We start from the raw sequence: 27,800 nt of genomic DNA on the forward strand, positions 1-27,800 counted from the left end.
GACACAGTGAGAGAGGGAACACAAGCAGTGGGAGTGAGAGAGGGAGAAGCAGGTTTCCTGCGGAGCGTGGAGCCTGATGTGGGGCTCGATCCCAGGACCCTGGGATCATGACCTGAGCGGAAGGCAGACGCCCAACGACTGAGCCACCCAGGCGCCCCTCACCACGCTTTAAACATGCCTTATGCAACCACCTAAAAGAGTACCTGTAGTAAAACTTTGTAAAGATACACAATCCTTTTCCATATACACATCACCACCAGCATTTGCCTTTAGTAAATTAAAATAGCTGGACACCGGGTTTTTAAAAGTTAAAAAGAGGAACAGTTTGGTCAAAACTTATCCCACATGCTTGCAAGTGCACACTGTTTTCATGTTCCTAGGTTAATTCAGGCACCAACATGCATATGGGAAACTGAGTCATCCGAAGGGGTCAGATGGCCCAGATGTTAACAAAGGCTGCTTCCCCGGGGCCTGCTGGGAGAGACGCCACCCTGACTATTCCTCCCTCCCTCAGGAGCTAAATATAGCACATCCTGAGGCCCAGCATGGGATAGATGCATCCAGTAGATGGCGGAGTCTCACTGGACACGGGCTGGTGAAGCTGGCTGTCCACACTGGAAAAACCAACTTGAGAAAATCAGCTCCTGGGCCCTAGTGCAGATGCACCTAGCCCTCTCGGGGGAAAAAGAGAACAGGCTTCCTGTGCGGGTCCCATGAGCCCTGCCCAGGGTACCCCGGAGAACCTGGAGATCCTGGACCCACCAGGTAAGAAGGGCCCTGACTCACCGGCCGGGCTACCCAAGGTGTGTCCAAGGACCAACGACACACCCTGGGAACTTGTTAGGAATGCAGATTCTCAGGCCTCCCGGAGCCGACTTCAGCCAGGAACCTAGGGTGGGAGGGGCAGCAATCTGTGTGTTAACGAGCCCTCTGGGTGATTCCGATGCTTGCGGAAGTTATAGAAACACCAATTAACTCCAACTTCCTCATTTTAGGAATGGGGAAATACAGGCGAGACAAAGGAAGTGACGTCACAAGCCGGGCAGGGGCCCACACCCCACTAGAACCCAGATTCCTGGTGTTTGTTCCCCCTTAGTCTTAAAGTAGCTTCTTTGTTCTCTTCATTCATTCGTTCATTCGAGCATCATTCATGCATTCAGCCCGCCACTCCCCACCGCGCGCTGCGGTGGGGCCTCTGCGTCCAGCACTGTGGACACTGAACCTGCGCACCACACTCTTGCATGTTTTCTAGCATTCTCCGCCTCCACTCCCTGGACGTCAGTAGAACTGTCCCAGCTGTGCCACTTCGGATGGTGCCGGATGTCCCCTCTGTGTAAGGTTGCCAGAGAAAATACAGAATTCCCAGTTAAATTTCAATTTCAGAGAAACAACAAATAATTTTTTAGTTTGTGTATGTCAGATATTGTCATCCTATATTTTTACTTGCTGAATCTGGCAGCTCTGCCTCAGGGGCAAAATCTCCTTTCCTGAGAACCACTGGCCCAGGTCCATCCCTTGGGGTCTGGGATAGGGGGGCAGTAAGTAAAAAGATCTGATGAAATAATCAAATGCCATTCACCAGGGAGGGCAGGAACCTTATCATACTCATCTCTGTGCCCCTAGGAAGAAGTAGATTTTCATTTTACCTATCTGATAAACCATAAAACAGACTCTTAACTATAGAGGACATACTGAGGGTTGTGGAGGGGAGGTGGGCGGGGGGGGAGGATGGGTTAAATGGGGGATGGGCAGCAAGGAGGGCACTTGTAGTCCTGAGCTCTGGGTGGTGTATGTAAGTGAGGGATCGCTAAATCCTACACCTGAAACTAATATTACACTGTATGTTAACTAACCGGAATTTAAATAAAAACTTTAAACAATAAATAAATATTTATTCTATCTGATAACAGGTCTGAAAACACTTTTATCTGGACCAGGTACCTGTGTATTTACTAAGCCCAGGACTGGGCATGAGGGACATGATCCCTGCCTTCAGGGAGCCCGTGGTCTAGCAAATATAAATGAAAAATGGGATTGGTTTTGACCCACATAGCATTTTTAAAAGATTTGACTTTGTGGTCAACATTCTAAAATTGGAAGCCATTACATAAAAGTCGGGATTTCTATCCTCTCTTGGAAAATGAGGCACATGTTCCAAATGCTTGGAAGCTGGCACTTGGGTCTGCATTCCCATGCAGTGAGTCCTGGCTGTCCCTGAGAGATGCCAGTGCCTTCGGCTAGGTCACGTGTCCCTGTCCCCCCACAGTCCCCACCACTCTCTGTTGCCCCATACCAGCACCCTTCACCCATCTCTGTTACCTGGCGGGCGCCCATAGGCATTGGATTTCAAAGCTCTGATCGGATAGGCAAGAGGGACTGGAATGGAATGTCCTTCCAGGTGGTCTGTGTATGGCTGATGCAGTACCTCCATTTTGCAGATGAAGAAACTAAGGTTTAGGAAGATGGAATGAATTGCTCAAGGTCACAACAGCTCCGCTGGAGTAGAACCCAAGTCCCTTGACTCCGGGGCCTATACCTCTGCCCCACCCTGGGCAGAGTTCCTTGTGAGAAATCGCTCAATTACAGGGACAAGAAGCCTGTGGCACTGGGGACCCAGAGGGGAAGTGGTGACAGGGACAGAAGGCCAGACCTCCTCATGCTCACTCATCTGTGAGAAAGAGTAAAAGTGAGAGAAAGCTGACTTGGGGTGGCTGTTGAAGAGGAGCTCTGACCAGGACCCAGGGCCAGCTCCTAGACACACAACCGCCAGGACTCCTCAGCACCCAGCAGGGTCAGGGAGCTCAGCCAGAGACCACCCCGTGAGTAGCTTTCTGTTGTTGCTTTATTTGGGGCCTCTTCCTCATTTCAGAAAACCTGTGTTGTATGAAACCTGTGTTCCTACCTTACCCCTTCCCCGCCCCCCCCCCAGGGATGTAAGAAGCTGGGAGGCCTGTCTGGGGCCAGGAAATTGATACCATATGAGGAGGACTCCTAACGTATGTGAGGACAACTCACAGGACGGCTCGGGGCTGGTGCGGGCCTCACCGTCGGACAGGACCGCAAATCAGCACTCACAGAAGGAAGTAGTCACCGACACGCAGACAGCCTGATGGGGGCGGCTCAGTGGAGTTAGCACCACGCTAGACCCAGGAGGCCAGGGCTCCGCTCCGTGGAGGTCCTGCTCAGCAGTGTTTACGAGTGTGCCCCGCGCCAGCACCCAGGTGAATCTCAGCACTGGTCACCCCATGGCTCAAGAAAGTCAGCCCCCCTCTTTCCCATTCAGCTTCCTCTTCTGAGAATCTTGGGCCCGAGACCAGCACTCATGGGCCTGTGGTGAGGGCTGGCGGGATGATGCTGGCACCGGATGGGTGTCCGGGCCCCGCAAATGGCTATGGCGGAGATTCTGATCTTCGCACCGTCGGCCGCTGCTGGCGAGTGCAGATGAGGAGGATGAGGCTGCAAGCTGTTTTCCCCTCGAATGCGTGGCAGGTGGACACCTCGAGAACACAAAGGCCAGGACTGAGGCAGGGGAGGGGCTCGAGAGGAATTTGGGCAGGCCCTGGGAGGCAGCGCCCCAACGACCCTGGCCCCAGCACTAATTTCTACCAATGAACCACATTTTGGTGGGTTAAGACCAGGTGGTTAAGGTGGGCAAAATGGTAGCGTGGCTCAGCTGAGCAGAGCCCTGCATGGTTCTCCTCCCTTCCCTCCTCATCGGGTTGCACCTGTCACTCTTACCCTGTGCTCTCAGATGTACGCAGAATGTTCTTTCGTTCATTCTTGTCACAGCACCTTCAATGGGACTCACAGTTCTCACCCTACCGGGCTGGTCAAAGATGGAGTCTCGGTGTGTAGTGAGCTTCTCTCACTTTCCAGCATTGCACATCGAATCCTAGAGTCTCATACAGAGCACAGAACAGGGGAGGGCACCTGGCCTTCATGCCACCCTGGCTCCCCCTATGAGGGATGCCCATTGTCCAAAGGGATTTGATCCCCTGAAGTCCAGCCCTGTCCACTTCCCTCGTGTGCCTAGAGTCCAGATTCTTTGCCAAGATTTGAAACCACTGTGCCTTGGGTTTAAGCTCAGGATTGGGTTACCAGCCGGTAACTTCACCCAGAGGCCCCACCACCTCCCCAAGGCAGCAGAGCCCAGAATGTCAAAACTCAAGGGACCCGTGACCCTGGGACCATCTCTCCTGCATCCTTGGCTTTGGATCACTCTTCTCCCCAGCCACCTGGGACCCTGGCTTTACCTTCTCAGTGAACTCAGGTTTCCACAAAGAACAGAAAAAAAAGGGCTGTCTTCAGATAACTTCTGCTTTCTACCTCAACCCCTGCAAAACGTCCCTGGGCCAGGAGACACCAAGGCTGTTCTTGGAAGGGAGACAGGCAGCCGTAACTTACAGAGAAGGAAAATCAAGGCTCAGAGGCAATGGTGACTCATTCAAGGTCGCCTGGCCAAGGAAGAGTGCAGCCAGTGTCAAGTCCAGCTCTGTGGACTCCAAAATCTGTGCTATTGATCACAGGATCCTGTGGAAAACCCAAGTTCCCCTCACCAAGGCGTCAGGTGGCCTTGGATGAGCCACATCACCTTTTCTCTTTTTTTTAGATTTTATTTATTTATTTGAGAGAGGGAGCACGAGCAAGGTGAGAGGCAGAGGGAGAAGCAGACTCCCCACTGAGCAGGGAGCCCGATGCGGGACTCGATCCCAGGACCCCGGGATCATGACCTGAGCCGAAGGCAGGCACTGAACCGACTGAACCACCCAGGCGTCCCTCACATGCAACCCGTAGTTTCTCCAACTCCAAAAATGAAGCAAAACATTACCAACCTGCCTCAAAGGGAAGCTCATTTATTTTCTTAAGTTCACGTTTACAGTGCATTCACTACGTGCTGGAGCTCAGCACTGCTGCCTTGTCCAGTGCTCTCAACAGCCCTGAGAGAGACACACTGTCACCACCCACATCTGAGAGGTGAGAAAATGAAGCTCACACAGGATTAAGACCTTGCCCAAGGTCACATAGCTGGTGGTAAATGGCAAAGCCAAGCGTCAAACCTGGGGCTGTCTGAATGCAGAACTGGCTATACCGCAGTGAGAACCAGCTGGGGACACGGGCGTGGAGAGCTCCTCGAAAGGGCTATGGTGCAAGGCACGCTCCAGGAACCATCAGCCTTCTTCCAGCTGAGCTCAGGAAAGAATTTAAGACCATTATTCCCTCTTCCCTCCATCTCCTCTGGAAAGATAGGGTCCACAGAGCATGGGGTGTATCCTGCCCCACCCCCAGGCAGTGAAGACCCCAAATGCCAAAGAAAGAAAAGGGCAGATCAATGGGGTAGACCAGAAGGGGAGGATCCCCACCCCACCCCCCACCCCCCCGTCTCATTAAAGCCAAGTGTGGGAAAGAAGGCTGCCAGGATCCCATCCGAATCAGGAGAGTGTTGGTGAGACCTCTGGGCAGAAATGAGTTGGGTTGGGCGTCCTGTGGGCTTTGCTGCCTCTCTTCTCCTCCCCTACCTGCTCCTACTCCTACAGATGAGGCCCCCCATCTTCTGCTCACACAGTGAGTCAGAGGCGGCCCCTCCCACCACAGCTCCCCCCTCCCCTCTGCCCTTCTCTCCCTGGGGGGTTGGGTCCGCCCCAAAGTTCCTCTGAGAACTACAGCTGGTTCACAGTGTTGCCTCTGCCAGACAGTGAATCCGTCCTCTGTGTGTCCCCGTGGATCTGTCTGGGTCCTGGGGGGGGCGGGGCGTCTGACAGAGCTGAAAGCAGGGGATGAGAGCCTGCTGAGAACCGGGAGGGGGTGCAAGGTGTTTCATGGACCTTCTCCAAGACTTCACATGAGTCCTATCTTAATAGTACCCACTTGGCAGATGAGATCACCAAGGCTCAGTCACAGCAGGTAAATGGCAGAGACAAGACTCAAGCCCAGATCTGTGTTTTCACTACTTTCCGCTAGCTTTGCCCAACAGGGAGGGAGGTGTTCCAGAAGGTTCACACCAATCGAAGGTCATGGAGCTTGGTTCCATTTTTTTTAAAAATTAGTGAATAATTATTTTGCTACTTAAAAGATACTTTTCTCAGTGTGAGAGCTTTTTAGGATAAACAGAAGAATCAAAAGCAAAAGTTAGTGGTGATCAAACAAATGACGATCTAATTTCTCCCATCCAGGATGTTTATCATTTGGCCACTGCAGTGGCTTTGGCTGATACATGGTTTTACGTTGGTCTTATTCTTCATCGGTTATTATTTAATTTATACCTTTAATGAACCAGTGATTAAAGTCAGGACGCAAAAGGAACTCTGATGTCAGAAACACAAGGAAATAAGGAGAAGGAAGCTGATACCTCCCCTGCAAATTTCCCTCAAGATTCATAAATCGTGTTTATCTGATCACATTTCTTACATAGCTTATCAGGGAAATTCTTGCACTTCGCAAAACTTCAAAGAGTGTTAAAAAGAGAAAATAATATGTGCTCTTTCATCACCTGTGTCAGACATAAAGGTGATCTACGCCTGCAGGGCACATGGCAGAGAGATGCTTGCCTACAGAGACCTGAGATCTATTTTCTCTTGCATAAGACAAACATTAAGATTCTTCTAAAAAGGTACAAATCGGCTTTCTAAGCATCAGATGCCAGAATTTAAACCCTCCGGTCCTGAAAGTGATTTCCCTTCTCTTCTTACATCTCAGCCTATTTTAATGTCCATTTGGTCCCCCAATAAAACATCACTTCAAAATGTGTTCACCAACCATGCATTCTCTTCTGTCATTTATGTAAAGTAGATCAAGCACAGGTGCCACTTGGAAAGTGAGGAGAAGTTAGAATTTATCTTCACATATCATGCATATATTTTAAATGGTTTAAAATAAATGTGAGGGAAATTTTTGAACTGATACGCTTATTGAAAACAGTACATTTGACTTAAAATCGCTTCCTTCTTCACAGGCCATACAAAATCATGAAATGCCTCAACTAATTCCGCTTGGGGTTTCTAACATGATATATTACTGTGAAACAGTTCCTGAGTCAGAAGAGACTGGAGACATTCCAGTCCGACCCCCTCATTATATTTTATTTTACTCTTTCGTTTGGGGCATGATCCTCAGAGAGCCCAGCACATGGACAATAAACATAATGGTTAACATTCATTGAGGGTAGATTAAGTGTCAGCCAGGCACTGTGCTACTCATCTGCTACATGCCACCTTCCCCATTTACTCCTCACAACGGTGGAGGTACTTTCATTATCCCCATTTCACACATGAGGACGCTGAGGCTCAGGGAGGTGTGGCAATTTGGCCAAGAGACCACAGATGTAGTAAGAGACAGAATCAGAACTCACAACTGTGACTTAAGGCTGCCTCTTAAACCTCTGTCTGTAAATTCCTCCTTTTTTTTTTTTTTAGATTTTATTTATTTATTTGAGAGAGAGAATGAGCAAGGGAGGGGCTGGGGGAGAGGTAGAAGCAGACTCTACGCTGAGCGTGGAGCCTGACACCAGATTTGATCCCAGGACTCCGAGATCATGACCTGAGCCGAAGTCAGACACTTAACCGACTGAGCCACCCAGGCGCCCCTTCTTATTCTCAGGCGCCTCTTCTTATTCTCAGCTGATCCTTATCTGTTTACTACCTCTCTTTACGGAAGCAGGAGACGGAAATCCAGGTCTCCTTGCAAGTTAGTGTACCAAGGGAATCAGTACACTGGGTCGGATCCCAAATTCCAGGCCAGAAATGGTAACATGCTTTCCTCTTCACCGCCCCGGGCCCCAAAGCAAACAGATGCACAAGTGCACGTTAATTCGTTCTGTCACAAAGGGGTAGGGGGAGTGTGCGTGAGCATCACCTCCCCAGATGTCTGGCTCATCTCTGGCTTCTCCTCATCTCTCCATGGCCTGACTGCCCACACCAGGTTTAATTCATTCATCAGCCTGCATCCAGCTATCCCTGGGATCTCTAGCCACTTTGTCACCACACAGACGTTAGTGGCCTTGAGCCTGGGAATCAGCCCCAGTTTCCCCAATTATAAAACGGGAGTGCTACCAGTGCCCTGGTTGGCTTGTCATGCAGAATATATGAGTTAATATGTCAAGTGCACAGAACAGTGTCCAGCACACAGTATACAACAAGCGCTCATTCAGTGTTACTTCCTATTATTGTCATGCTCACCACTGTGTTTCAAGAACTGTCCTCCACAGCTCTGTCACCCCACCACTCCCACCGCTGCTGGGAGAACCAGTCTGAATTGCGACCCCCACTGCTGCAACTAGAAAGAACCAGAATCAAGGTTAGGGCAGGGACCCCGCCCTTTAGGATCAGGGCCAGCCAGGAAGAAGTAGAGGAGGCTGGGGGAAGCTGCAGGTGATTCTGAGTACCCACCACTCATTTAACCCTTGCCTACTCTCTGCTGTATAGAGAAGCCCCCTTGAAAATCCTCGTCATCAAACACCTCTCTGTTCCCTGGTTATATGGCCTTGTTTGCCTTACATGTTTGCCCTACAGAGAGGCACTTCATGGCCAGAAGGGGTAACCAGCCACTTCCAGGTGTGATTTTAACAATGCTCCCTAGCTGGGGCACCTGGGGTGGCTCAGTCGGTGAAGCATCTGCCTTCGGCTCAGGTCATGATCCCAGGGTTCTGGGATCGAGCCCCGCATTGGGCTCCCTGCTCGGTAGGGAGTCTGCTTCTCCCTCTGCCTCTGCCCCTCCTCACCCCCCCCCACACCCACTTGTGCTCTCTCTCTCTCTCTAAAATAAATAAATAAAATCTTAAAAAAAAAAAATGCTCCCTAACGCCCTCCCACTCCCACCTCCCCCACCCAACACACACGCCACACCACACACTCTTCCCAGTGACTGAGAGCCAAGCTTTCACCCGTAGCAAGCTACCCTCAGGGTCAGGGAGATCCGTGAGCTGTGATCAGTCATTTAGACTTTACTGTGACTGAGGCTTCAAAATTTTCTGTAACAAGTTTTCTTTGAAAGAGAGGTAGAGGCCTTTTAATTCCTATTATAAAGATGAAGGTGAAGGGCAGAGATTCAGAGTGACATGCCCTGAGTCACAGGGGCGCTCCCTGCTGGGACAGAACTAAGACACATGTCATCAGACAGCCCATCCTGAGACCCTGAACCCTGGGATCTGGTGAAGCGGGAAACAGGGAACCTTATGCTACTCACAGAATTTCAAGGAGCCCCCCAGAAAGGATAGAGGTCCCCAGGAGAAAGCTGGAGGAGCCAGCTGAGCAACCGGGAGCAGAAGGTCTGATGATTATGGGCCTGAGCCTGGGTTCGAAGTGGCTCTGCCCTTCTGTATGACCTCAGACAAGTCACTTCATCTCTGTGTGCTCCTGTCTCCACGTCTGCAAACAGAGGCCATGATAACAGTACCGCCCCTCCCTTGCATATGGTGAAGATTAGCTGAATTCACAAGCAAAGCCATGCTTGGCACATAGCAACCTGTCGGTATTAAGGCACGGTCGCCCACAATCCCACCCCCACGCACGTCTACAGCAGGGCAGGCAAGGCTCTGAAAGGCTTGTCCTGAGTCTTCTTGCCACAGATTTTTTGAGAATCACTTCTGAAATGCTAAGCCAGGCATGCCCTTCTTGCTGATATATACTCCAACAGCCTTCTTTCCCCCTGTAAAGAGATCCGTTGTGTCCCCTTTGAAAATCTTGAAGAAGGTCACCCTCCTTGAGGATTTTCACAAGTATTGGAAGAAGTCCTTCAACCAATTCATTCGTCAAATATTCATTGAGAAGCTACCTCGTGCCAGGCAGTGTGCCAGGCACTTGAGACACAGCAGTGAACAAAACAGACGATGAGCACCTGCTCCCTTGCGCTGAGATTCTACTGCACTAGCAGTTAATGGTGGTGCTGGAGGCCCTGGTTGGAGCAAACAGTCCAAGGAAGAAAGGATGAAAAGGAGAGGGAAGAGATTGTTGCTCAAAGTATGGGAGAGATACCCCTCCTTCCAGGCTGGCCACCAGCATAGTGGCCTAGTTATGAGTTCTGACTCTGTCACCTGCAAACTGTGTGACCTTGGGCAAATCTGTCTAGCTGAGCCTCAGCTTCGTCATCTTAAAATAAGGAAAGCGGTGCCTGGGTGGCTCAGTCGGTTCAGCGTCCGACTCTTGATTTTAGCTCAGGTCATGATCTCAGGGTCATGAGATTGAGCCCCGCATCGGGCTCTGTGCTGGGCGTGGAGCTTGCTTGGGATTCTCTCTCCCTCTGCCCCTCCCCCCACCTCTCCCTCTCAAAAAAAGGTGGGGGGGGGGGATAAGACAATCTATCCACAAGTGCAATGTACAGGATAAAGGAGACAATACAGGTAAAAAGCCTCTTAGAGTGCCTGCCACAAAGAAAGTACTAAAGGACAGTGACAAATTCATTTTCTTTACCTACTTTAACCACAATGACATATGGCAACAGGCTGAATGCAGAAGCAGAGATGAGAATCCAGCTGCCAGACAATTAAGAGGTTGCCCCGAAAGAAATTCTCATTAAAAATATGTTATTTCTGTTAACATGTAATAGGTTCATTCAACATATTTTTTTAAGTTTTCAGTTTTATTTTCTAATACAGTAAATAGTTAAAGATGTAAACCTACCTCAACAAGAGCCCTTTAGGGTCTGGGTAACTTTTAGGAGGGTAAAGGGGGTGCTGAGATCGCAGAGTTCAAGAACTGCTGCTCCAGGCTTTCCTGAGCTGGCCTTCTCACACCTCCAGCTCGTCTGCAACCTAACAACACTCCCCTGTCCCGTGTGGTTAACTGCACAGCTTCCAAGTTGGAAGGACCCTTTGAGGTGTCATCAGAAACCCACTGGTGGTGCAGAGGGCATCCTGAGAAGAGGTGTTGCCTGAGGTTACCCAGCCGTCACTCCCACCCCAGATGGGAGCCAGAATCCTGTCTCCCTGGCCCAGGCCTCTTGTCCAGACTTCAGGCTGACAGGTGTGGACTTGGTTAGCCCAGCCCCGTTAATAATCCATCAGGCTCCCCGGCACATTCCCAGCTTCACGTTCACTCAACTCCAAACATCCTGAATGGAAACAGGACCTTCTCCCCCTGCTCTCCTAACACTGTCCCACCCAACCCCCGTCTCTCAACCTTTCTCCTTGACCCCCCTCCACCAGCCCACGGGCATGACAGAGAGGACGTTGTCACTCTCGTTCAGTGCCAATTAGCAAAGAACTTGGGGAAGTGAGGAGAAAGCTGTAATATGCATGCATATCTTATATATATTGTCTCTATACTATATATTATAAATATATACAATCTGCCATCAGTGGAGGGCTCACTGTGTGTCAGGCACTGTATTAAGCATGATGCTATCTCAATTAATTCTTGTGCCTCACCACTACCGGTGGAGTATGTACTATTAGTTATTCCCATTTTACAGATGAAGAAACTGAAGAAAACAAGTGAATGACTTCATCTGAGGGCACAGAGCTAACACTTGGCTGTGCCAGGACAGGAAGTCAGGTCTGTCTGACTCCAAAGCCCAAGAGCCTGACTGGCAAATCCTTGGGGGTGAGGATATCAGGACTCCACCAGGTTGGTGGGGATAAGACTAAAATCTAGACCTGCTAATGTAGCGAGGGAGGCATTACTGAGTGAAATTCGTCCGAAGAGGAAAAGGCCAGAAAGAAAAACGATGCGATTTGCCCCTGGGGCTAAAGACCAAAGATTGCCTGCGACTGTTGTTAGGGCAATCAACCTGGGCAGGGTCATACATTCGATCCTGTCCTTTCACCATCCTGACTCTGTCATAGTACAAGGGCTCAAGTCCTAGCTTTACCCGTCACTTGCTGCAAATTTGGGATGATGTGCCTTCTCTGAACCTGTTTGCTCAAGAAATGCTACCTGCCTCAGATAACAGTCACAAGCCCTCCCCCACTGTGCACAACTGTCAAATATGATATGGGCATTATTAGTTCATTCTCTAAAAGGGAAGTTGGTGGAGAATAAGGTAGCTGAAAAAAGGAAGATTTTTTTTTAAAGCCTCACTCTGTTCATCTACTTTATTTTTTTTTAAGATTTTATTTATTTATTTGACAGAGAGAGAGAGAGTTAGCAAGAGCAGGAACACAAGCAGGGTGAGTGGGAGAGGGAGGAGCAAGGAGCCCGATGGGGGGCTCGATCCCAGGACCCCGGGATCATGACCTGAGCCGAAGGCAGACGCCTAACGACTGAGCCACCCAGGCGCCCCAGGAGGAAGATATTTTAAAAGACTCAACAAAACTGTCCTGTGGGGAGTTTTCAGATTAGTTAGTTGATTACCAAGAATTAAAGAATGTGAAACAACAGGAAAGGAATGAACAAGAGTGCAGGTTCCCGGGGCCCCCAGCAAGTTTCTTAAATCTCTGGACTGCAATTTCCTCATCTGTAAAATACAGAAAATAATTATACCAGCTTTGCAGGGTTGTTTTGAGTTTTGTTTTGTTTTTTTAATGAGATAATGTGTGGAGAGCGCTAGTCCAAGGCCAAGCCTCATCATCATTATCCTCCGATCGTCTTTTCAAATAGCAGTGCTGGGGAGAGGGAGAGAAAGTGACTTCTCCAAAGAACCAAAGGGTGCCAGAGCCAGGCTCAAACCCTGAGCATCCGGTTCCAACTTGGAACCCTTTTCTTTCCACCATATCACACAAAAACACACTGCAGTTCACTCAGGCACCCGTGCTACTGCTTAATTGTTTTACATCATTATTTAATCAGCACATCAAGAATTCAGGTAGTAATAATTTCCCCAGTCACAGATGAAGAAACTGAGGCTCAGAGAGTTTGAATAACTTGCCCCCAGGTCACACAGCCCACCCAAGGCAGGGCTGGGATGTGAAGCCAGCGAGGTTTCATTCCAAAGCCTTAGCCCTTAACCTTTGCTACAGTGGAAAGAGGCCTCAGGCACCATTTAGCTTAATTCCTCCCAGGTGGGAGGCTGGAGATGATACAGACAGATGAGGAAGAAAGGTCCAGGGAGAATGAATGTCCAGACAGCAGGTGGTGGCCCCAAAGACTCCTGGGTGGGAGTGATGAATGGTGAGTGGACAGCGGACTTGGGATGGAATCTTCCAGCCCCACAGGACAGATTCATGAGAAGTGAGTTTCTTTTTTTTTTTTTTAAGATTTTATTTATTTATTTGAGAGAGAGAGAATGAGAGAGAGAGAGCACATGAGGCGGGGGGAGGGTCAGAGGGCAAAGCAGACTCCCTGCCAAGCAGGGAGCCTGATGCGGGACTCGATCCAGGGACTCCAGGATCATGACCTGAGCCGAAGGCAGTTGCTTAACCAACTGAGCCATCGAGGCGCCCGAGGAGTGAGTTTCTTTGCCAACCACTAGACGTTTGAGAACGGCCTTAATGATGATCCTTTGTGCCAATTCTATAAATTACAAATTCTTTCCTTAAAGGACTTGAGGTGGCCTATATTATGAATTAGGGCAGTAGAAATAAAAGCAAAGCATTAGAAACAACTAAAAAAAGAAGAAGAAGAAATGGATCAGGAACCAACCTTAGTTCTGAGCTTCCTGGCAGCTGACAGAAAAGAAAACACAAAGTCTCTCTGAAGAAGCCTGCTTTTTTCCCAATGGACATTTGTTCATTCATTCATTCATTTATTCATTTATTCAATAAGTTGATTTCAAAATATCTAAGTGCCTACTTTATGCCAGGTCCTGTACTCAAATGCTGGAAATCCCAGGAAAAATGTATTAAAGAAATTGGTCTCGGGCACCTGGGTGGCTCAGATGGTTAAGCATCTGCCTTCGGCTCAGGTCATGATCCCAGGGTCCTTGGATCGAGTCCTGCATCCGGCTCCCTGCTCAGCGGGGAGCCTGCTTCTCCCTCTGCCTCTCTCTCTCTGTGTGTGTCTCTTATGAATAAATAAATAAAATCTTAAAAAAAAAAGAAATTGGTCTTGGGGGCACCTGGGTGGCTCAGTCGTTAAGCGTCTGCCTTCAGCTCAGGTCACGATCCCAGGGTCCTGGGATCAAGCCCCACATCGGGCTCCCTGCTCAGCGGGAAGCCTGCTTCTCCCTCTCCCACTCCCCCTGCTTGTGTTCCCTCTCTTGCTGTGTCTCTCTCTGTCAAGTACATAAATAAAATCTTTAAAAAAACAAAACAAAACAAAACAAAAAACAAAGAATAGAAGGTTGACGGTGATCCATGCAGCAGGACTCAATGAGTTTCATCCACCTGGGGGGGTTGGGGGAAATCAGAGAAGGCTTCCTGGAGAAGGTGGCCTTAATATAGGACCTGAAAAAAAATAGATAAGATTTGGGCAAAAGACAATAGCCTATAGCCCAAAATTCCAGAGAATTTCCTTGCAACTTACAGCCAAGTGCTATTAAGCATCAAGGGGAACTGCGAGAAGAAATGTGGAAGGAAACCCCCATGATTCCCTTCCTACAGCTGGACACAGCACCAAGAGCCCAGCCTGCTGGGAAGCAGGTCAAGAAGGTCATGCAGGTTAAACAGGTTTTTATTTTTATTTATTTTTTTTACAGTTTTATTTATTTAAGTAACCTCTACACCTGATGTGGGGCTCAAACTCACCACCCCAAGATCAAGAGTCACCCGCTGCTCCGACTGAGCTAGCCAGGTGCCTCCAAACAGGTTTTTGTGTTCGTGATGGCTTGGCCTTCATGGTGGTAAAATGTCAGCTGAGAATCTATGGAGGGCTTTTATCTGCCTCAGCTCTCAGGCTGTAAAATCCTATAAACTAACTCAATTGAGTCACTTCCTGCCTTTCACTGGACATGTGCTGGAGGGCAGGCACAGTGCCACAAATTTAGTAAACCTCTGTTACTTATTCTGCACAACAATGTGATATGGGTGGTATTTCTCCCAGTTTACAGATGAATGAAACAGAGGCCCAGAGAGGTGAAGTAACTTGCCCAATTTCACACAGCCCATAAAGTAGAGAGCTGGATTTGAATCCAGGTAGGTCTGGTTGCAAAACCTGCAACACTGGGATTCAATGTGGTGAATATCCAGGAGGAGACCTAAGAAATCACCAAGTCTACCCACCTGGCTTTAAACACCAGGAATGCAGGGGCAGCTTGTTACTACGACATTCATTTTCTTTCCTTTTTTTTTTTTTTAAAGATTTTATTTATTTGCTTGACAGAGAGAGAGATAGCGAGAGAGGGAACACAAGCAGGGGGAGTGGGAGAGGGAGAAGCAGGCTTCCTGCCGAGCAGGGAGCCCAATGCGGGGCTTGATCCCAGGACCCCGGGATCATGACCTGAACCAAAGGCAGATGCTTAACGGCTGAGCCACCCAGGCGCCAACTATGGCCTTCATTTTCACTTCACACTTTCAGTTCAGGTAGGAAAACCCCCCAGGGGCAACCCCCTACTCCCTCCCACCCACATGCCCTCACCTGAAGGTTCCCTTCCCACGCCCTCAGCCTAAGTCAGGCTGCAGGCTGCGGGGCACCCGCCGAGCACGGACAGACACGCTGTCTGAGCAGAGCGTGTCAGGTACTTTGGGGGCTTTGGCATTGTTCTTAGGTGGGGATGGCACTTGGTTGGTGGGTCGGTTCTCTTTTAATCATCCTTTTGTACTGAGGTCACAAAAAGGTTTTGTGTGCCTCGGTGCTTCCCACTATTTGGAACTCTCCTGACACAGGGATAAAAAATATGAACCCTTTCCCCTGACAAAGGCACAGATGTAAAGTCTTTGGCACACCTGGGAAGGATGGAGACCCCATCACAGCTGACCCAGTGAAAAAGCCCCAGGAGAGGCCATCCGCCAATTGGTTTTTACAAGGAGAATGGGACAGGTATTGTCCTTGTCATTTGGTATGTAAGAAAAGGGGCTCAGAAAGTTGAAGGGACTTGCCCAGAGTCACATGACCAGCCATGGCAGAGGGTGGAACTAAGTGCCCCTGCAGAGTCTCCCTCCATGCTGGGTACTCAGATGCATCCTTGCCCTGGAAAGAGGCCCGTCTGAGGAGCCAGATACTCTGATTCCAGAAGGTATTTCTATCTGCCCACAAGGAAACCAGGCAGCGAGCTGGGTTTCCTGTTGCTCTGTGCATCCTATTGCTGTCGGATGTTGTCTCGTTAGGCCCTCCAACCAAAGGCCTGCATTTCCTGCCCTTAACCTAATCTGGACACCACCACAGGTCAGTGGCCACACCAGACCTGGGTGAAGCTCAACATGCCAGCAGCCACCACGCTGGCATCCCTTTTCTAGGCCGGACTCGGCGTGGGGTAAGCCATTCCCGGATGGGAGGGGGCTGTTTTCTAAGGGAACTATGGAGAGCGGGGGAGTTTGGCTGGGGCAGCTGGGTGCAGGGAGGAAGCTTCCAGAAATGGCAGGGCGGGGACATGGGAACTGAGAAAGCCTTGCACTGTCTGTCACTCATTCGTGACCAGGGCTGAGAACTAAACTGGCACTGTTTCCTGTCTCAGCTCAGGTGTGACTTTGGCAACACTCAGCAATTGCTCTGTCTCAGGCCAACGCCCCTTCTCAGCTTCTGTGGGCAGGGTCACCTCTGTGCCTACAGAGCAAGGGTCTTGTCTTCTGATTTGGGGGATGTGAAATCTAGTTCCAGCTCCACTGCCGTTTTGTTGGGTGACATCAGGAGACTACATCCCCACCCTTGGACTGTTTTTTCAATGCTAAAATGATGGAGCTGAATTAGATGAAGTTTTCGATCTGCTCCTCAGACTGCCTTGAAGAGAGGGCATGGGTGATATGAACGCAGATTTTACCTGACTTAGGAATAGGGGTTCCATTGATTGTAAAAATTGTTCTGCTCTCTTAAAATTTTTAAAAACAGGGGTGCCTGGGTGGCTCAGTTGGTTAAGCGTCTGCCTTCGGTCAGGTCATCACCCCGGGGTCCTGGGATCGAGCCCCACATCGGTCTCCCTGCTCAGCAGGGAGTCTGCTTCTCCTACTCCCTCTGCCATTCCCCCTGCTTGTGTGCTTGCTCTCTTGATCTCTCTCTCTCTCACTCTCTGTCAAGTAAATAAATAAAATATTTTCTAAAAAATTTAAATATACTGGATTATAATAAGGACTGCCATTTATCGAGCTCTTGGGATATGCCAGGCATATTATTCTTAATAACGTCACACAGTATGTGAATTATCCCCATTTGAAGATGCTCATAATAATAATAATAAGCACTTCCATGTATTACATTAATTTACTTAAATCCTTACAAAACCCATCTTACAGATGAGAAATGGGAAACCCAAGGCATTTGGTATCTTGAACAAGGCCACCAGGTTGGAATTTCAAGCTACAGGATGTGCTGCCCTCCCCCTTACACTCTTACTTGGGGTCCACTCCATTTGAGGCAGCCCCTTTCCATCCAAATGGGGTTCATTCATTAGGGAGTTTTTGAGCACCTACTGTGTGTAGGCATTGTGCAAGGCACTGAAGACCCAGAAATAATGAAGGCCCAGTCTCTGACCTTGACAAGCTGTGGGGTCTTTGCCAAGTGGTTTAATATCTCCGAGCATGCTTTATCTGTGAAATAACAATACCCATAATTTTTATTTTATTTTATTTTATTTTTTAGATTTTATTTATTTAGAGAGAGAGAGAGCACACCGGGGGTGGGGAGGGACGGAGAGAGAGATCTCAAGTAGATTCTGCGCTGAGCATGAAGCCTGACCTGGAGCTAGAACACAGGATCCTGAGATCATGACCTGAGCTGAAGTCAAGAATCTACTGCTTAACCAACTGAACCCCGCAGGCGCCCCTTATTTTATTAAGTGAGCTCTACACCCAATGTGGGGTTGGAACTTCCAACCCTGAGATCAAGAGTCACATGCTATATTGACTGAGCCAGCCAGGCACCCCAATACCCATAATTTTTATATTATAAAGTTGTATGGATTACATTAGATTGTGGCTGTGTAAATTACTTTGTAGAATTTAAAGTCCATACAAATGTTGGTTAGTTCCGTTATTAATCTGGTTGGAGAAAAGCCTAGTGAGGAACTGGTTACAACCTAAGCACGGTAGGGCGGGGAGCTTCCTGAGTGACAGGGCATCAGGGAAGCCTTCACGGATTGAAAGATGAGTCCAGACGCAAGGTCAAGAAAGAAGGGTGGCCAGAGAAAGGAAGCCTGGGACGAAGGTGTGAGCAAAATGGCAAGAAAGTAGAACTATCTGGGAAATGGTAGAGCATCCGGTGGAGCACGGAGAACTGGGCGGGGCTTCCGGCAGCGGCAACAAGGCAGTATGCCCTCCCCTGGCTGTCCACGCCCAGTACACCATGTTGGCGTGGGCCCGCGCTGACCCTTGAAGACACAACGGGAGACACCTGTCATTTACAATTTCCTAGTTGCCACACTATAAATAAATAAATAAATAAATAAATAAATAAATAAATAAATAAATGGAACAAGAGAATGAAATGAACACTCTTGTAGCCGTCTCTTCGGTCACACGTGTCAGGGTCCCTTGCGAGCATAGTCCCAGGAGTGGAGCTGATGCATCCAAGGGCGGAGGCACGTGGACCACACCAGATTTTGCTGAACTGCTCTCCAAAGTGGTTGTGCCAACTTACCCCTTCCCTGGGCAGCGCTGAAAGTCCTCCTTGGTCCGCGCCTTCTCCAGCACTCTATCATCAAGTTGAGTTTTTTTACCAATCTGATGGGAGTGAAACTTGCATTTCTGTGGTTGCTACTGAAGTTCAACAACTTTTCAAAGGATCATCGACCATTTCTCTTTCATGCCATTATATTCTTCTGTGTGGGTTCTCTTTTTTCTTCAGAAATCTAATGGAGGTTTGACTGTTTCATTATTTTTTCAAAAAACTGGCTTCAGTCTTTCCAGTTTTTTCTAGTCTCCATTGCTTTCCTATGTCATTAATTTCTGGTCTTATTATTACTGTCTTCTTCCTTCTTTGTGTTTACACTGTTGTTCTTTTTCTAATTTTGTGATGTTTAGCACATTCGTCTTTTTTCTTTTCTAATATGAGCACAAAGGGCTATACATTTCCTTTTCGTTGATGCTCAGATATATCCCACAGATTTTAATGTTACAATTCTAAGTATTTCCTACTTCCCTTTAGGATTCTTTGACCCATGAATTATTCAGCAGTGTGTTTTTAAAGCTTTGTATTTATGAAGTTTGTTATGTTGTTTAAGTTCTTGATATTTTTAACAAATTGCACTGTGGTCAGAGAACATGGTTTGTATGTTACAGATTATTTTAAATTTATTGAAATCTACTTTTCACCCAAGACTTAGTCAGAATTTATTGACATCTACTTTTCACCCAAGACTTAGTCAGTTTTGATAAATGTCCACATTTGCTTGAAAACAGTGTGTATTCTCCAGTTATTGGGTGCTGAGTTCTATATAGGATTATTTAATCCAGGTTGTTTTTTTTTTAAGATTTTATTTATTTATTTGAGAGAGAGAGAGTGAGAGAGAGAGAGAGCGAGCACATGAGAGGGGGGAAGGGTCAGAGGGAGAAGCAGACTCCCTGCCGAGCAGGGAGCCTGATGCGGGACTCGATCCTGGGACTCCAGGATCATGACCTGAGCAGAAGGCAGTCGCTTAACCAACTGAGCCACCCAGGCGCCCTTAATCCAGGTTGTTAATTGCATGTTCAGATCTTATACATTCTATTAATTAGTATGTTGTCTGCTTAATCTATCAGCTTCTGAGAAAAGAATGCTAGAATCAGTCACTATTCAATTTCATTTCACTTCAAGTCCAAAATTATTTATTGAGTACCTATTATGTATCAGATACTATTCTAAGACCCTATATCAGAGGACAAAATAGTTCCTTGACCTCACGGAACTTAGATGCTAGTAGAATAAACAGACAACAAATAATAAAACATAATAAATAGGTAAGTTTCGTAGGGTAAAGTATATGTCAGAAGGTGATAAGTGATATGGGGGGAAAAACATAGAGCAGAGTGAGGGAGACCAGAAAAGCAGGAGCGTGGGGTGAGTTTCTGTATTAGAGTGGTAGGAAAGATGTCATTGAAAAGGTAAAACTTGAGCCAAGACTTGGAAAAGGTGAGAGCCTGAGTCAAGCATATATCTAGGAAAAGAGTGCTCAGGCAGAGGGAACAGCCAGTGCAAAGGCCCTGTGGCAGGGGGTTGGACCCATCAGGCAGCCAATGTGGCTAAAGCTGGCTGACCAAGGAAAGCATGATATTAAGGAGATCAGAGAGGTGATAGGGCCAGAACACATAAAGCCTTCTAGGCCACGTAAGTACCTTGTTTGGCTTTTACACTAAATGAAATGGGCCCTACACACGGTTTCGGACAGAGGAGTAGCATGATCTGACGTATTTTAAAGGGATCAGTCTAGTTGTGTTGAAATTAGACTAAAGATGGGTCTGGTTAAAAGCAGGGAGCCCAGTTAGTAAACTATCAAAGTCAACCAGGTAAGAGATGATGCTTGATTTTTAAAAGCCTAAGATAGCCTAAATAAAGCTTCATCTCCATCTCTTTCTTGGCTTGTGTTACTGTCATTCACAATTTTACTTCCATTTTGTTTTTATACCTTCCAAATCAGTCATTAGCATTATTATTATTGCTTTATATAGACATTTGTTTTGACTTACTCATACATTTAGAAACTTATTCACTCACAATTCCTTCTTGCCTTTCTGTTCTTCCCTCTATGAAGAATTTCCTTCTGCTGATGGCATACCCTTTAGATGTTCCTTCAGTAAAGGTCTGTTTGTCAACAACTCTACTTGTATTTCTTTAGTTTGAGTTATAGTTTAGTTCCACCCCCCCCTTTCTTCTGGCTTCTGTTGTTGATGTTGGAAAATCTGGTTTTAAGTTTCATTATGATTCATTTGCTGGTATTGTGTCTTTTCCCTCTGATTGCTTTTAGTTTTTTTCTCTTTGTCTTTGGTGTTCTGAAGTTTTATTATGATACATATGATAATTCCACAAACTAATGTGGAATTAGTTTGTTTTTAAAATTCTGCTTGTAGGGGCACCTGGGTGGCTCAGTTGGTTAAGTGTCTGCCTTCGACTCAGGTCATGATCCTGGGGTCATGGGATCAAGCCCCGTGTCAAGCTCCTTGCTCAGCAGGGAGCCTGTTTCTCCCTCTCTCTCTGCCCCTCTCCCCTGCTTATGTTCTCTCTCTCTCAAGTAAATAAATAAAATCTTAAAAAATAAATAAAATAAAATAAGATTCTGCTTGTAGTTCACCGTGATTTCTGAATCTAAGGAGAATTTTGGACAATTCTCCACTCTCAGCAACCCCCTCTATGGCCTCCCCAAAGCCCACCCCCACTTCTATTTTTCCCTTCTGAAACTCCATTTGGAGATATTTTAGGACTTTTCATTCAATCCTTAACCTCTCTTTTACCTGTCCCATCTCTTCGTCTTTTTGTGCTGTGTTTTGAGAAATCTCTTCAGATCTACCTTCTGGATCAATGCTGTCCAACTAATCTGTTCTGTTCTTTCGCCTACATTTAAGGGTTCTTTTTTCAAAGACTTTTATTTTTCACTTCTAGAAATTCTACTTGATTCTTTTTCAAATCTGCCTAGGCAGTCTCCCATAATGTACTCATGGTTTTGATTCCTTATTGTTTAATTACATTAAACATATTCCCAAGAATGACATGAAGTCCTTGAAAGTCCCATTCTACTGTCTGACATTTCTGTGAACTCTTGTTCACATGTCCTTATACATTTTGTTATTTTGCATTGGGAGCTCAAATTCCATGGGCCGCTTCATGTGGGAAACTTGTGTGACCTGGCTAGAAAGTATATTCCTCTGGAAAAATTTCAAGTTTGCTTTCTAATAGTCTCTAATGATGTCCCATACAATATTTGGGTGCTCTGGTTTGGTGTTTCTCAATATTTAGAACATACTTACAAAAAAAAAAAAGATTAGTTATCTGACATTCAGATTTATCTGGATTCTTATATTTTATCTGTCAATGCTGCTGGTGTGAAGCCAAAGTCTTGTTTTTGTTGTTAAAACTTCAGCATCTTGGGCGCCTGGGTGGCTCAGTCGTTAAGCGTCTGCCTTCGGCTCAGGTCATGATCCCAGGGTCCTGGGATCGAGCCCCACATCGGGCTCCCTGCTCAGCGGGAAGCCTGCTTCTCCCCCTCCCACTCCCCCTGCTTGTGTTCCTGCTCTCACTGTGTCTCTCTCTGTCAAATAAATAAATAAAATCTTTTAAAAAATTAAAAAATAAAAATAAAACTTCAGCATCTTACTTATCAAAGTGGGCACACAGAACAAAACAGAACAGAATACCAATGAAAAAATCCCCTTCATCTCATCATTCTGGCTTCCATTTTTTCTTGGTTTTGATTTCCTCTTGGTTTTTGGCCCTTGGAGATTTCTCTTACTTTCAAAGGGAAGTCTCAGGATTGGTCTTTTTGGAAACAAAAGACTAAAATCCTCACAGGCCACTTCTGCTTCTTGAATTCCCACATACCTCTCCTAAGGCAATCAGGAAGGAAGATCTAGTGACCCAGTAGAATGGAAAGAGGGCAAAATATAAAGGAACAAAATATAAATTGCTATTTCAGTATACGATTCATCTACACAGGTAAAGGGTTTGTCTAGAGCTATTGGTTGTGTGAAGTCATTATTGCGCTAATTGAAAAAGATTCCTTTCTTCTCATTGTACTACAGCAAAGGCTTCTTGGCAAGCCCAACAGGAGCCAAGGGACCCACCACATGGAGAGACGCTGGGTGATGGAGGCAGCCAATGGCTGTAAGGATGGCTTGGATTTCAACCCCATGAAAGAGTACATGGTCCTGAACAGTTCCCAAAGGATAGCTGTTGCGGTGCTGTGTACCTCCCTTGCCCTGCTAAGTGCCCTGGAGAATCTGGCTGTGCTCTACCTGATCCTGTTCTCCCACCGGCTCCGCAGGAAGCCCTCATACCTGTTCATTAGCAGCTTGGCTGTGGCTGACTTCCTGGCCAGTGTGATCTTTGCCTGCAACTTTGTGAATTTCCACGTCTTCCATGGCATGGATTCCAAGGCTGTCTTCCTGCTGAAGATTGGCAGTGTGACCATGACCTTCACAGCCTCTGTAGGCAGTCTACTGCTGACCGCCATTGACCGCTACCTCTGTCTGTGCTACCCACCTACATACAAAGCCCTACTCACCCGGGGGAGGGCACTGGCAACTCTGGGGATCATGTGGAGCCTCTCAGCATTGGTCTCCTACCTGCCCCTTATGGGATGGACTTGCTGTCCCAGTCCCTGCTCTGAGCTTTTCCCCCTGATCCCCAATGACTATCTCCTGGGCTGGCTCCTGTTCATTGCCTTCCTCTTCTCTGGCATCATCTACACTTATGGGCATGTCCTCTGGAAGGCCCATCAACATGTATCCAGCTTGGCTGAACACCAGGACAGGCAGGTGCCAGGAATGGCACGAATGAGGCTGGATGTGAGGTTGGCCAAGACCCTGGGGGTGGTGCTGGCTGTGCTTTTCATATGCTGGCTCCCAGTACTGGCCCTCATGGTCTACAGCCTGACTACCACCCTAAGTGACCAGGTCAAGAAGGTCTTTGCCTTCTTCTCCTTGCTCTGCCTTGTCAACTCCATGGTCAACCCCATCATCTATGCCCTGCGGAGTGGGGAGATCCGCTCCTCTGCCCACCACTGGCTGGCCCAGTGGAGGAAACATCTGAGGAGACTCGGGCTTGAAGGAAACAAAGAAGTCCCAAGGTCCTCAGTCACTGAGACAGAGGCTGATGTGAAAATCACCCCATGGCCAGATTCCAGAGGACTAAACTTTTCTGAATGCTGATGAGTCCTCTTTCACAGTTTTAAACAGAGTCAGAATCATTTCACTCCCTGGAGGAGAGAGAGCAGCCTTGATCCTATTGTCTTACTTGAGCCAGGCCCCAGAGGCTTGGACACTTACCCCTTTTCGCTGATGACTGACGGTAATGACCCTGGCAGGTAGCCTGTCCATGCCTATTTGCACACAGACTGTTGGATAGCTAGGCCCTGTGAAGAGTGGTGCTCAAGCGAGAGGCTTGAGCAGGCTCAGTGCACGTTTGGGTTAGGAGAACCTCCCTAACAAGATGGCTTAGTGCTTGCATCCTCCAGAGACCACAGGAGCCAGATGGAGCCTTCAGGCTCAGCAATGAGGGACTCAGAGGAAATCTGAGAAGATGAATGGATTATTTTCCTGGCATCTCAAGATGTCAGATGGGATGGCTAGCCAACCTCGTTCTTGCTTGATTGTTGGGACCTCCTTGGCTCTAAGGCAACAAAAGACCCCATTTTCTGGTCACCTTTTCCTACTGAGGATCAAAAACTTTGATACAATAAGGATCAAGGGTGTTGATCCACCTCTTTCACAGCTAATTGACAGGCCTCTAGTTCAGGGAATCTTGTTATTAGGGCAATGGCCCCCCTTGACATCCTGATAATCTCCATTCACAGCCACGGTGACTTCCTAGGTCCCTGGGGAATACAGGGGAGGCTGGGACTGGTTGACACACAGAATTTTCAGAGAATTTTGTGGACCTTCTGAAGTCCTTCCACTGGAAGCAGGCAATGGCCCAGTCTAACTCCAAGAAAAAGGAAGACATTCACTAAGATTTCATAAACCCCCAAATTGTTCCCAGTTGCCCCTCAGTTCAGCTCCTTTGTCTCTTCCACACCCATATAACAAAAAATAAACAGAGCAAGTGGGAGGAGGGGGAAATTCCCTTACTACGTGCCAGGCATGGGACTGACATCCCACAGTCCATTATCTCCAGCAAGAACATAGCCCCATGCTTTTGAAGATTCCAGGACATCCATATTTTACTTATCAGGGAAGGTAGGCTCCTACCAAAGCAGCTTACTTAAAACAATAGGCTAGAGAAATTGTTGGTGCGGAGGATAACAGAGGAATTCTAATGCAATTATGTGGGACCATAGAATAAAAGGAAAGATATTGATTAAACATGAATATTAAAAATATTCATTTACTATTTACAAGACAAGGTGTCCACTATTTATTCACTAATGCACCCCTCTCACAAATACATGCCAGGCTTTGTGCTAGGTCCTGGTTGTGCAGCCATAAACGAGACTCTGCCCCTGTCTAATGGGGCTTACATTCTACATTCTAGTGGGAAGACAGCCACTAAAGAAGATAATTACTGGTGGTACAATGAAGGAAATCATCCAGGTCGTATGATAGGGATTCATTGAGGCAACTTTAGGTAGGGTAGACCTACTGTGTGCTCTGGACGTAAATGCCACAGCTGGCTTTTATAGAATCTTTACTATGTGCCACGCACTGGGATAAGTGCTTTCAAATGAAGTGTTTTACTTAGTCTCCACAATAACTGACCGCAAGGGTCCTGGTACCCTCATTTTATGGATAAGGAAACATTTAAGAGGCAAAATCACTTGTCTGAGATCACACTGCTGATATGTACCCAAAGCTGGGGTTTCCACAGCCTGCCGCCTTTACCATTAACCTCTTGGCTTGGTTCAGCCAAATGCTGCTTGATTACGAATAATACTTGATTTCTATAACATCAGATTGCTGCAATCTTAACTCACCATTTTTTCTCAACCTACTTCATTTTATGTCCTGCTCAGTTGGTGGAACATGCCACTCTTGATCTCGGGGTTGTGAGTTCGAGCCCCATGTTGGGTGGAGAGATTACTTAAAAATAAAAATCTTTAAAAAAACATTTTTCCACCAAGTGGCCTAAAACAACAGAAACTTATTCCTTCATGGAAGCTTCTGGAAGCTGGAAGTCCAAAATCAAGGCATCACCAGGGGCACGCTCCCTGCAAAGTTTCAAGGAGAGTATCCTTCTTTGCTTCTTCCGCCTTTTGGCAGCTCCCGAAGTTCTTCAGCTTGTGGCAAGATAACTCCAATCTCTACCTCAGTCTTCATAGGACACTCCTCTCCCCACCTTATCTCTTGGTGTCCTCTTTTAAGGATGTCAATCATTGGATTAAGGCACATTCTAATCCAGTATGACCTCATCCTAACTTAACAAATTACATCTATAAAGACTATTTCCAAATAAGAAAACATTCACTGGTTCTGAGTGTACATGAAATTTGGGGGGGGACATTATACAACTCAGTACAGCCCCCCAAGGACAAAGTCAACTCCTCAATTACAGCCCATATCATGGACTGTGTTAAGTGGCAGTCACTTGCTAGTCTCTCCCCATGAGATGAGCTCCATGTTCATCTCTTGGTCCCCAGTGCTCCCTGACAATCCAGCATAGAGCCTTTTTTTTCTTCAAAAATTTTATTTAAATTCTAGTTAGTTAGCAGATAGTGTAATATTGTTTTCAGGAGTAGAATTTAGTGATTCATCACTTACATGTAACACCCAGTGTTCAACATAACAAGCGCCCTCCTTAATACCCATCACCCATTTAGCCCATTCCCCACCCACATCCCTCCATCAGCCCTCAGTTTGTTCTCTTTTGTTAAGAGTCTCTTATGGTTTGCTTTCCTCTCACTTTTTTTTCCCTTCCCATATGTTCATCTGTTTTGTTTCCTAAATTCCACACATGAGTGAAATCATACCATATTTGTCTTTCTCTGACTGAATTATTTCGCTTAGCATAATACACCCTACCTCCATCCATGTCATTGCAAATGGCAAGATTTCATTCTTTTTGATGACTGAGTAATATTCCATTATATATATCCCACATCTTTATCCATTCATCAGTCGATGGACACTTGGGCTTTTTCCATAATTTGGCTATTGTTGATAACAACATAGAGTCTTTTTTAATATTTTATTTATTTTTGAGAGAGAGAGAGCACAAGCAGGGGAGAGGGGAGTGGGGAGGGGCAAAGGGAGAGGCAGACTCCCCACTGAGCAGGGAGCCCGATGCAGGACTCAATCCTAGGACTCTGGGATCATGACCTGAGCCCAAGCCAGACACTCAACTGCTTAACTGACTGAGCCACCCAGGTGCCCAACAGCATAGAGTCTTAAGAGGGCGGGTCAATATCTGTGGAATCAAACTTCTCCTGAAAAGCATTTTGGAACATCAAATTTTCTTTTAATCCAGATACCTATCTTTTTGTAAGGCAAAGACGTGGCATGAGTTTTTAAGGTAAATTTGCGATTCCTTAAAGTTTGGGCATACCTTTCTTTATTCATTGGTGGGGTCTTTTTTCCTTTTATCAAAGAAAATGCCCAAGTGCCTGGCATATATCCATACCTAGTAAATATTTAATGTTTAATGAATAAAACTAGAGTTTAAAAATCATTGAATTAAATGCACTTCCACACTTTCTCCATCTCTCTTTTCACATTCACACTCCATTTCTGCTCTAAATAGAGAACTAGTTTATGGAGGAGAGCAAGCAGAGAAAGGGGACCCTGGATGTGACAGAGAGCTACCCTCATTGTTTAGATGAGGGAACGGACCCAGACAGTGGACAAGACTTGCCCAAGAAGCCCCAACAAGGTGGTATCCAGTGCTAGAAATGCAGGTTTCCCAATTTCCAGCTTTGTCCACCTCTGTCATCACGTCCCTCATCTGTCCCTGCAGATTTACATGTTGGTTATGAGGATAAGGAGAAGTGAAGGTCACGGTGTCCCATTTTATCTTCCCCATGATGAGTTCTCTAACATCAAAAAGACCATTACTCACTCTGATCACTAGAAGGTGTGTGCAAACAAAATGGATTTTGTTTTGATTTTTTTTTTTTTTGAGGTGTCCCTGCTTACTGTTCTGGGCACTATTGCAACATAATCTTGGGGAGAAAGAAACACCGAAGATAAAATAGCTGTTCAATCAGCAACAGCTACTGTGTTTCCTTATCACTCCTAAAATGAGGAAGTGCTTGGTTCTGTCAACACAGGGCCCAACACCTCCCAGGGTGCA

At 46.9% G+C, this 27,800-nt stretch overlaps 1 protein-coding gene and 1 long non-coding RNA gene across 3 annotated transcripts; one reads left to right on the top strand and one right to left on the bottom strand.

The window, feature by feature from the left end:
- LOC114217210 (uncharacterized) lies at positions 1-3,455 on the bottom strand. 2 transcript variants are annotated; one of them, XR_003610927.2, is made up of 3 exons: positions 3,046-3,455; positions 2,320-2,447; positions 1-1,329 (listed from the first exon to the last, which is right to left on the bottom strand). It is a non-coding gene; the product is annotated as an uncharacterized LOC114217210 (long non-coding RNA). The 2 variants fall into 2 exon arrangements; XR_003610926.2 differs by having other exon boundaries at positions 3,016-3,079.
- On the top strand, positions 2,692-25,582 carry CNR2 (cannabinoid receptor 2). The gene is made up of 2 exons (XM_028114029.2): positions 2,692-2,819; positions 22,601-25,582. Exon 2 carries the CDS (start codon positions 22,646-22,648, stop codon positions 23,726-23,728), a length of 1,083 nt encoding a protein of 360 aa, XP_027969830.1. The 5' UTR covers positions 2,692-2,819; positions 22,601-22,645; the 3' UTR covers positions 23,729-25,582.
- Positions 25,583-27,800: the final 2,218 nt, after the last annotated feature.

This window comes from Eumetopias jubatus, unplaced genomic scaffold, assembly GCF_037043125.1.
Source record: "Eumetopias jubatus isolate StellerSeaLion01/CBP00866 unplaced genomic scaffold, mEumJub1_p1.0 scaffold_4, whole genome shotgun sequence".
Lineage (NCBI taxonomy): Eukaryota > Metazoa > Chordata > Mammalia > Carnivora > Otariidae > Eumetopias > Eumetopias jubatus.

What these genes read in the sequence shown, in the direction of transcription:
- CNR2 (XM_028114029.2), top strand. Translation starts at nt 22,646, where the DNA reads ATGGAGAGACGCTGGGTGATGGAGGCAGCCAATGGCTGTAAGGATGGC.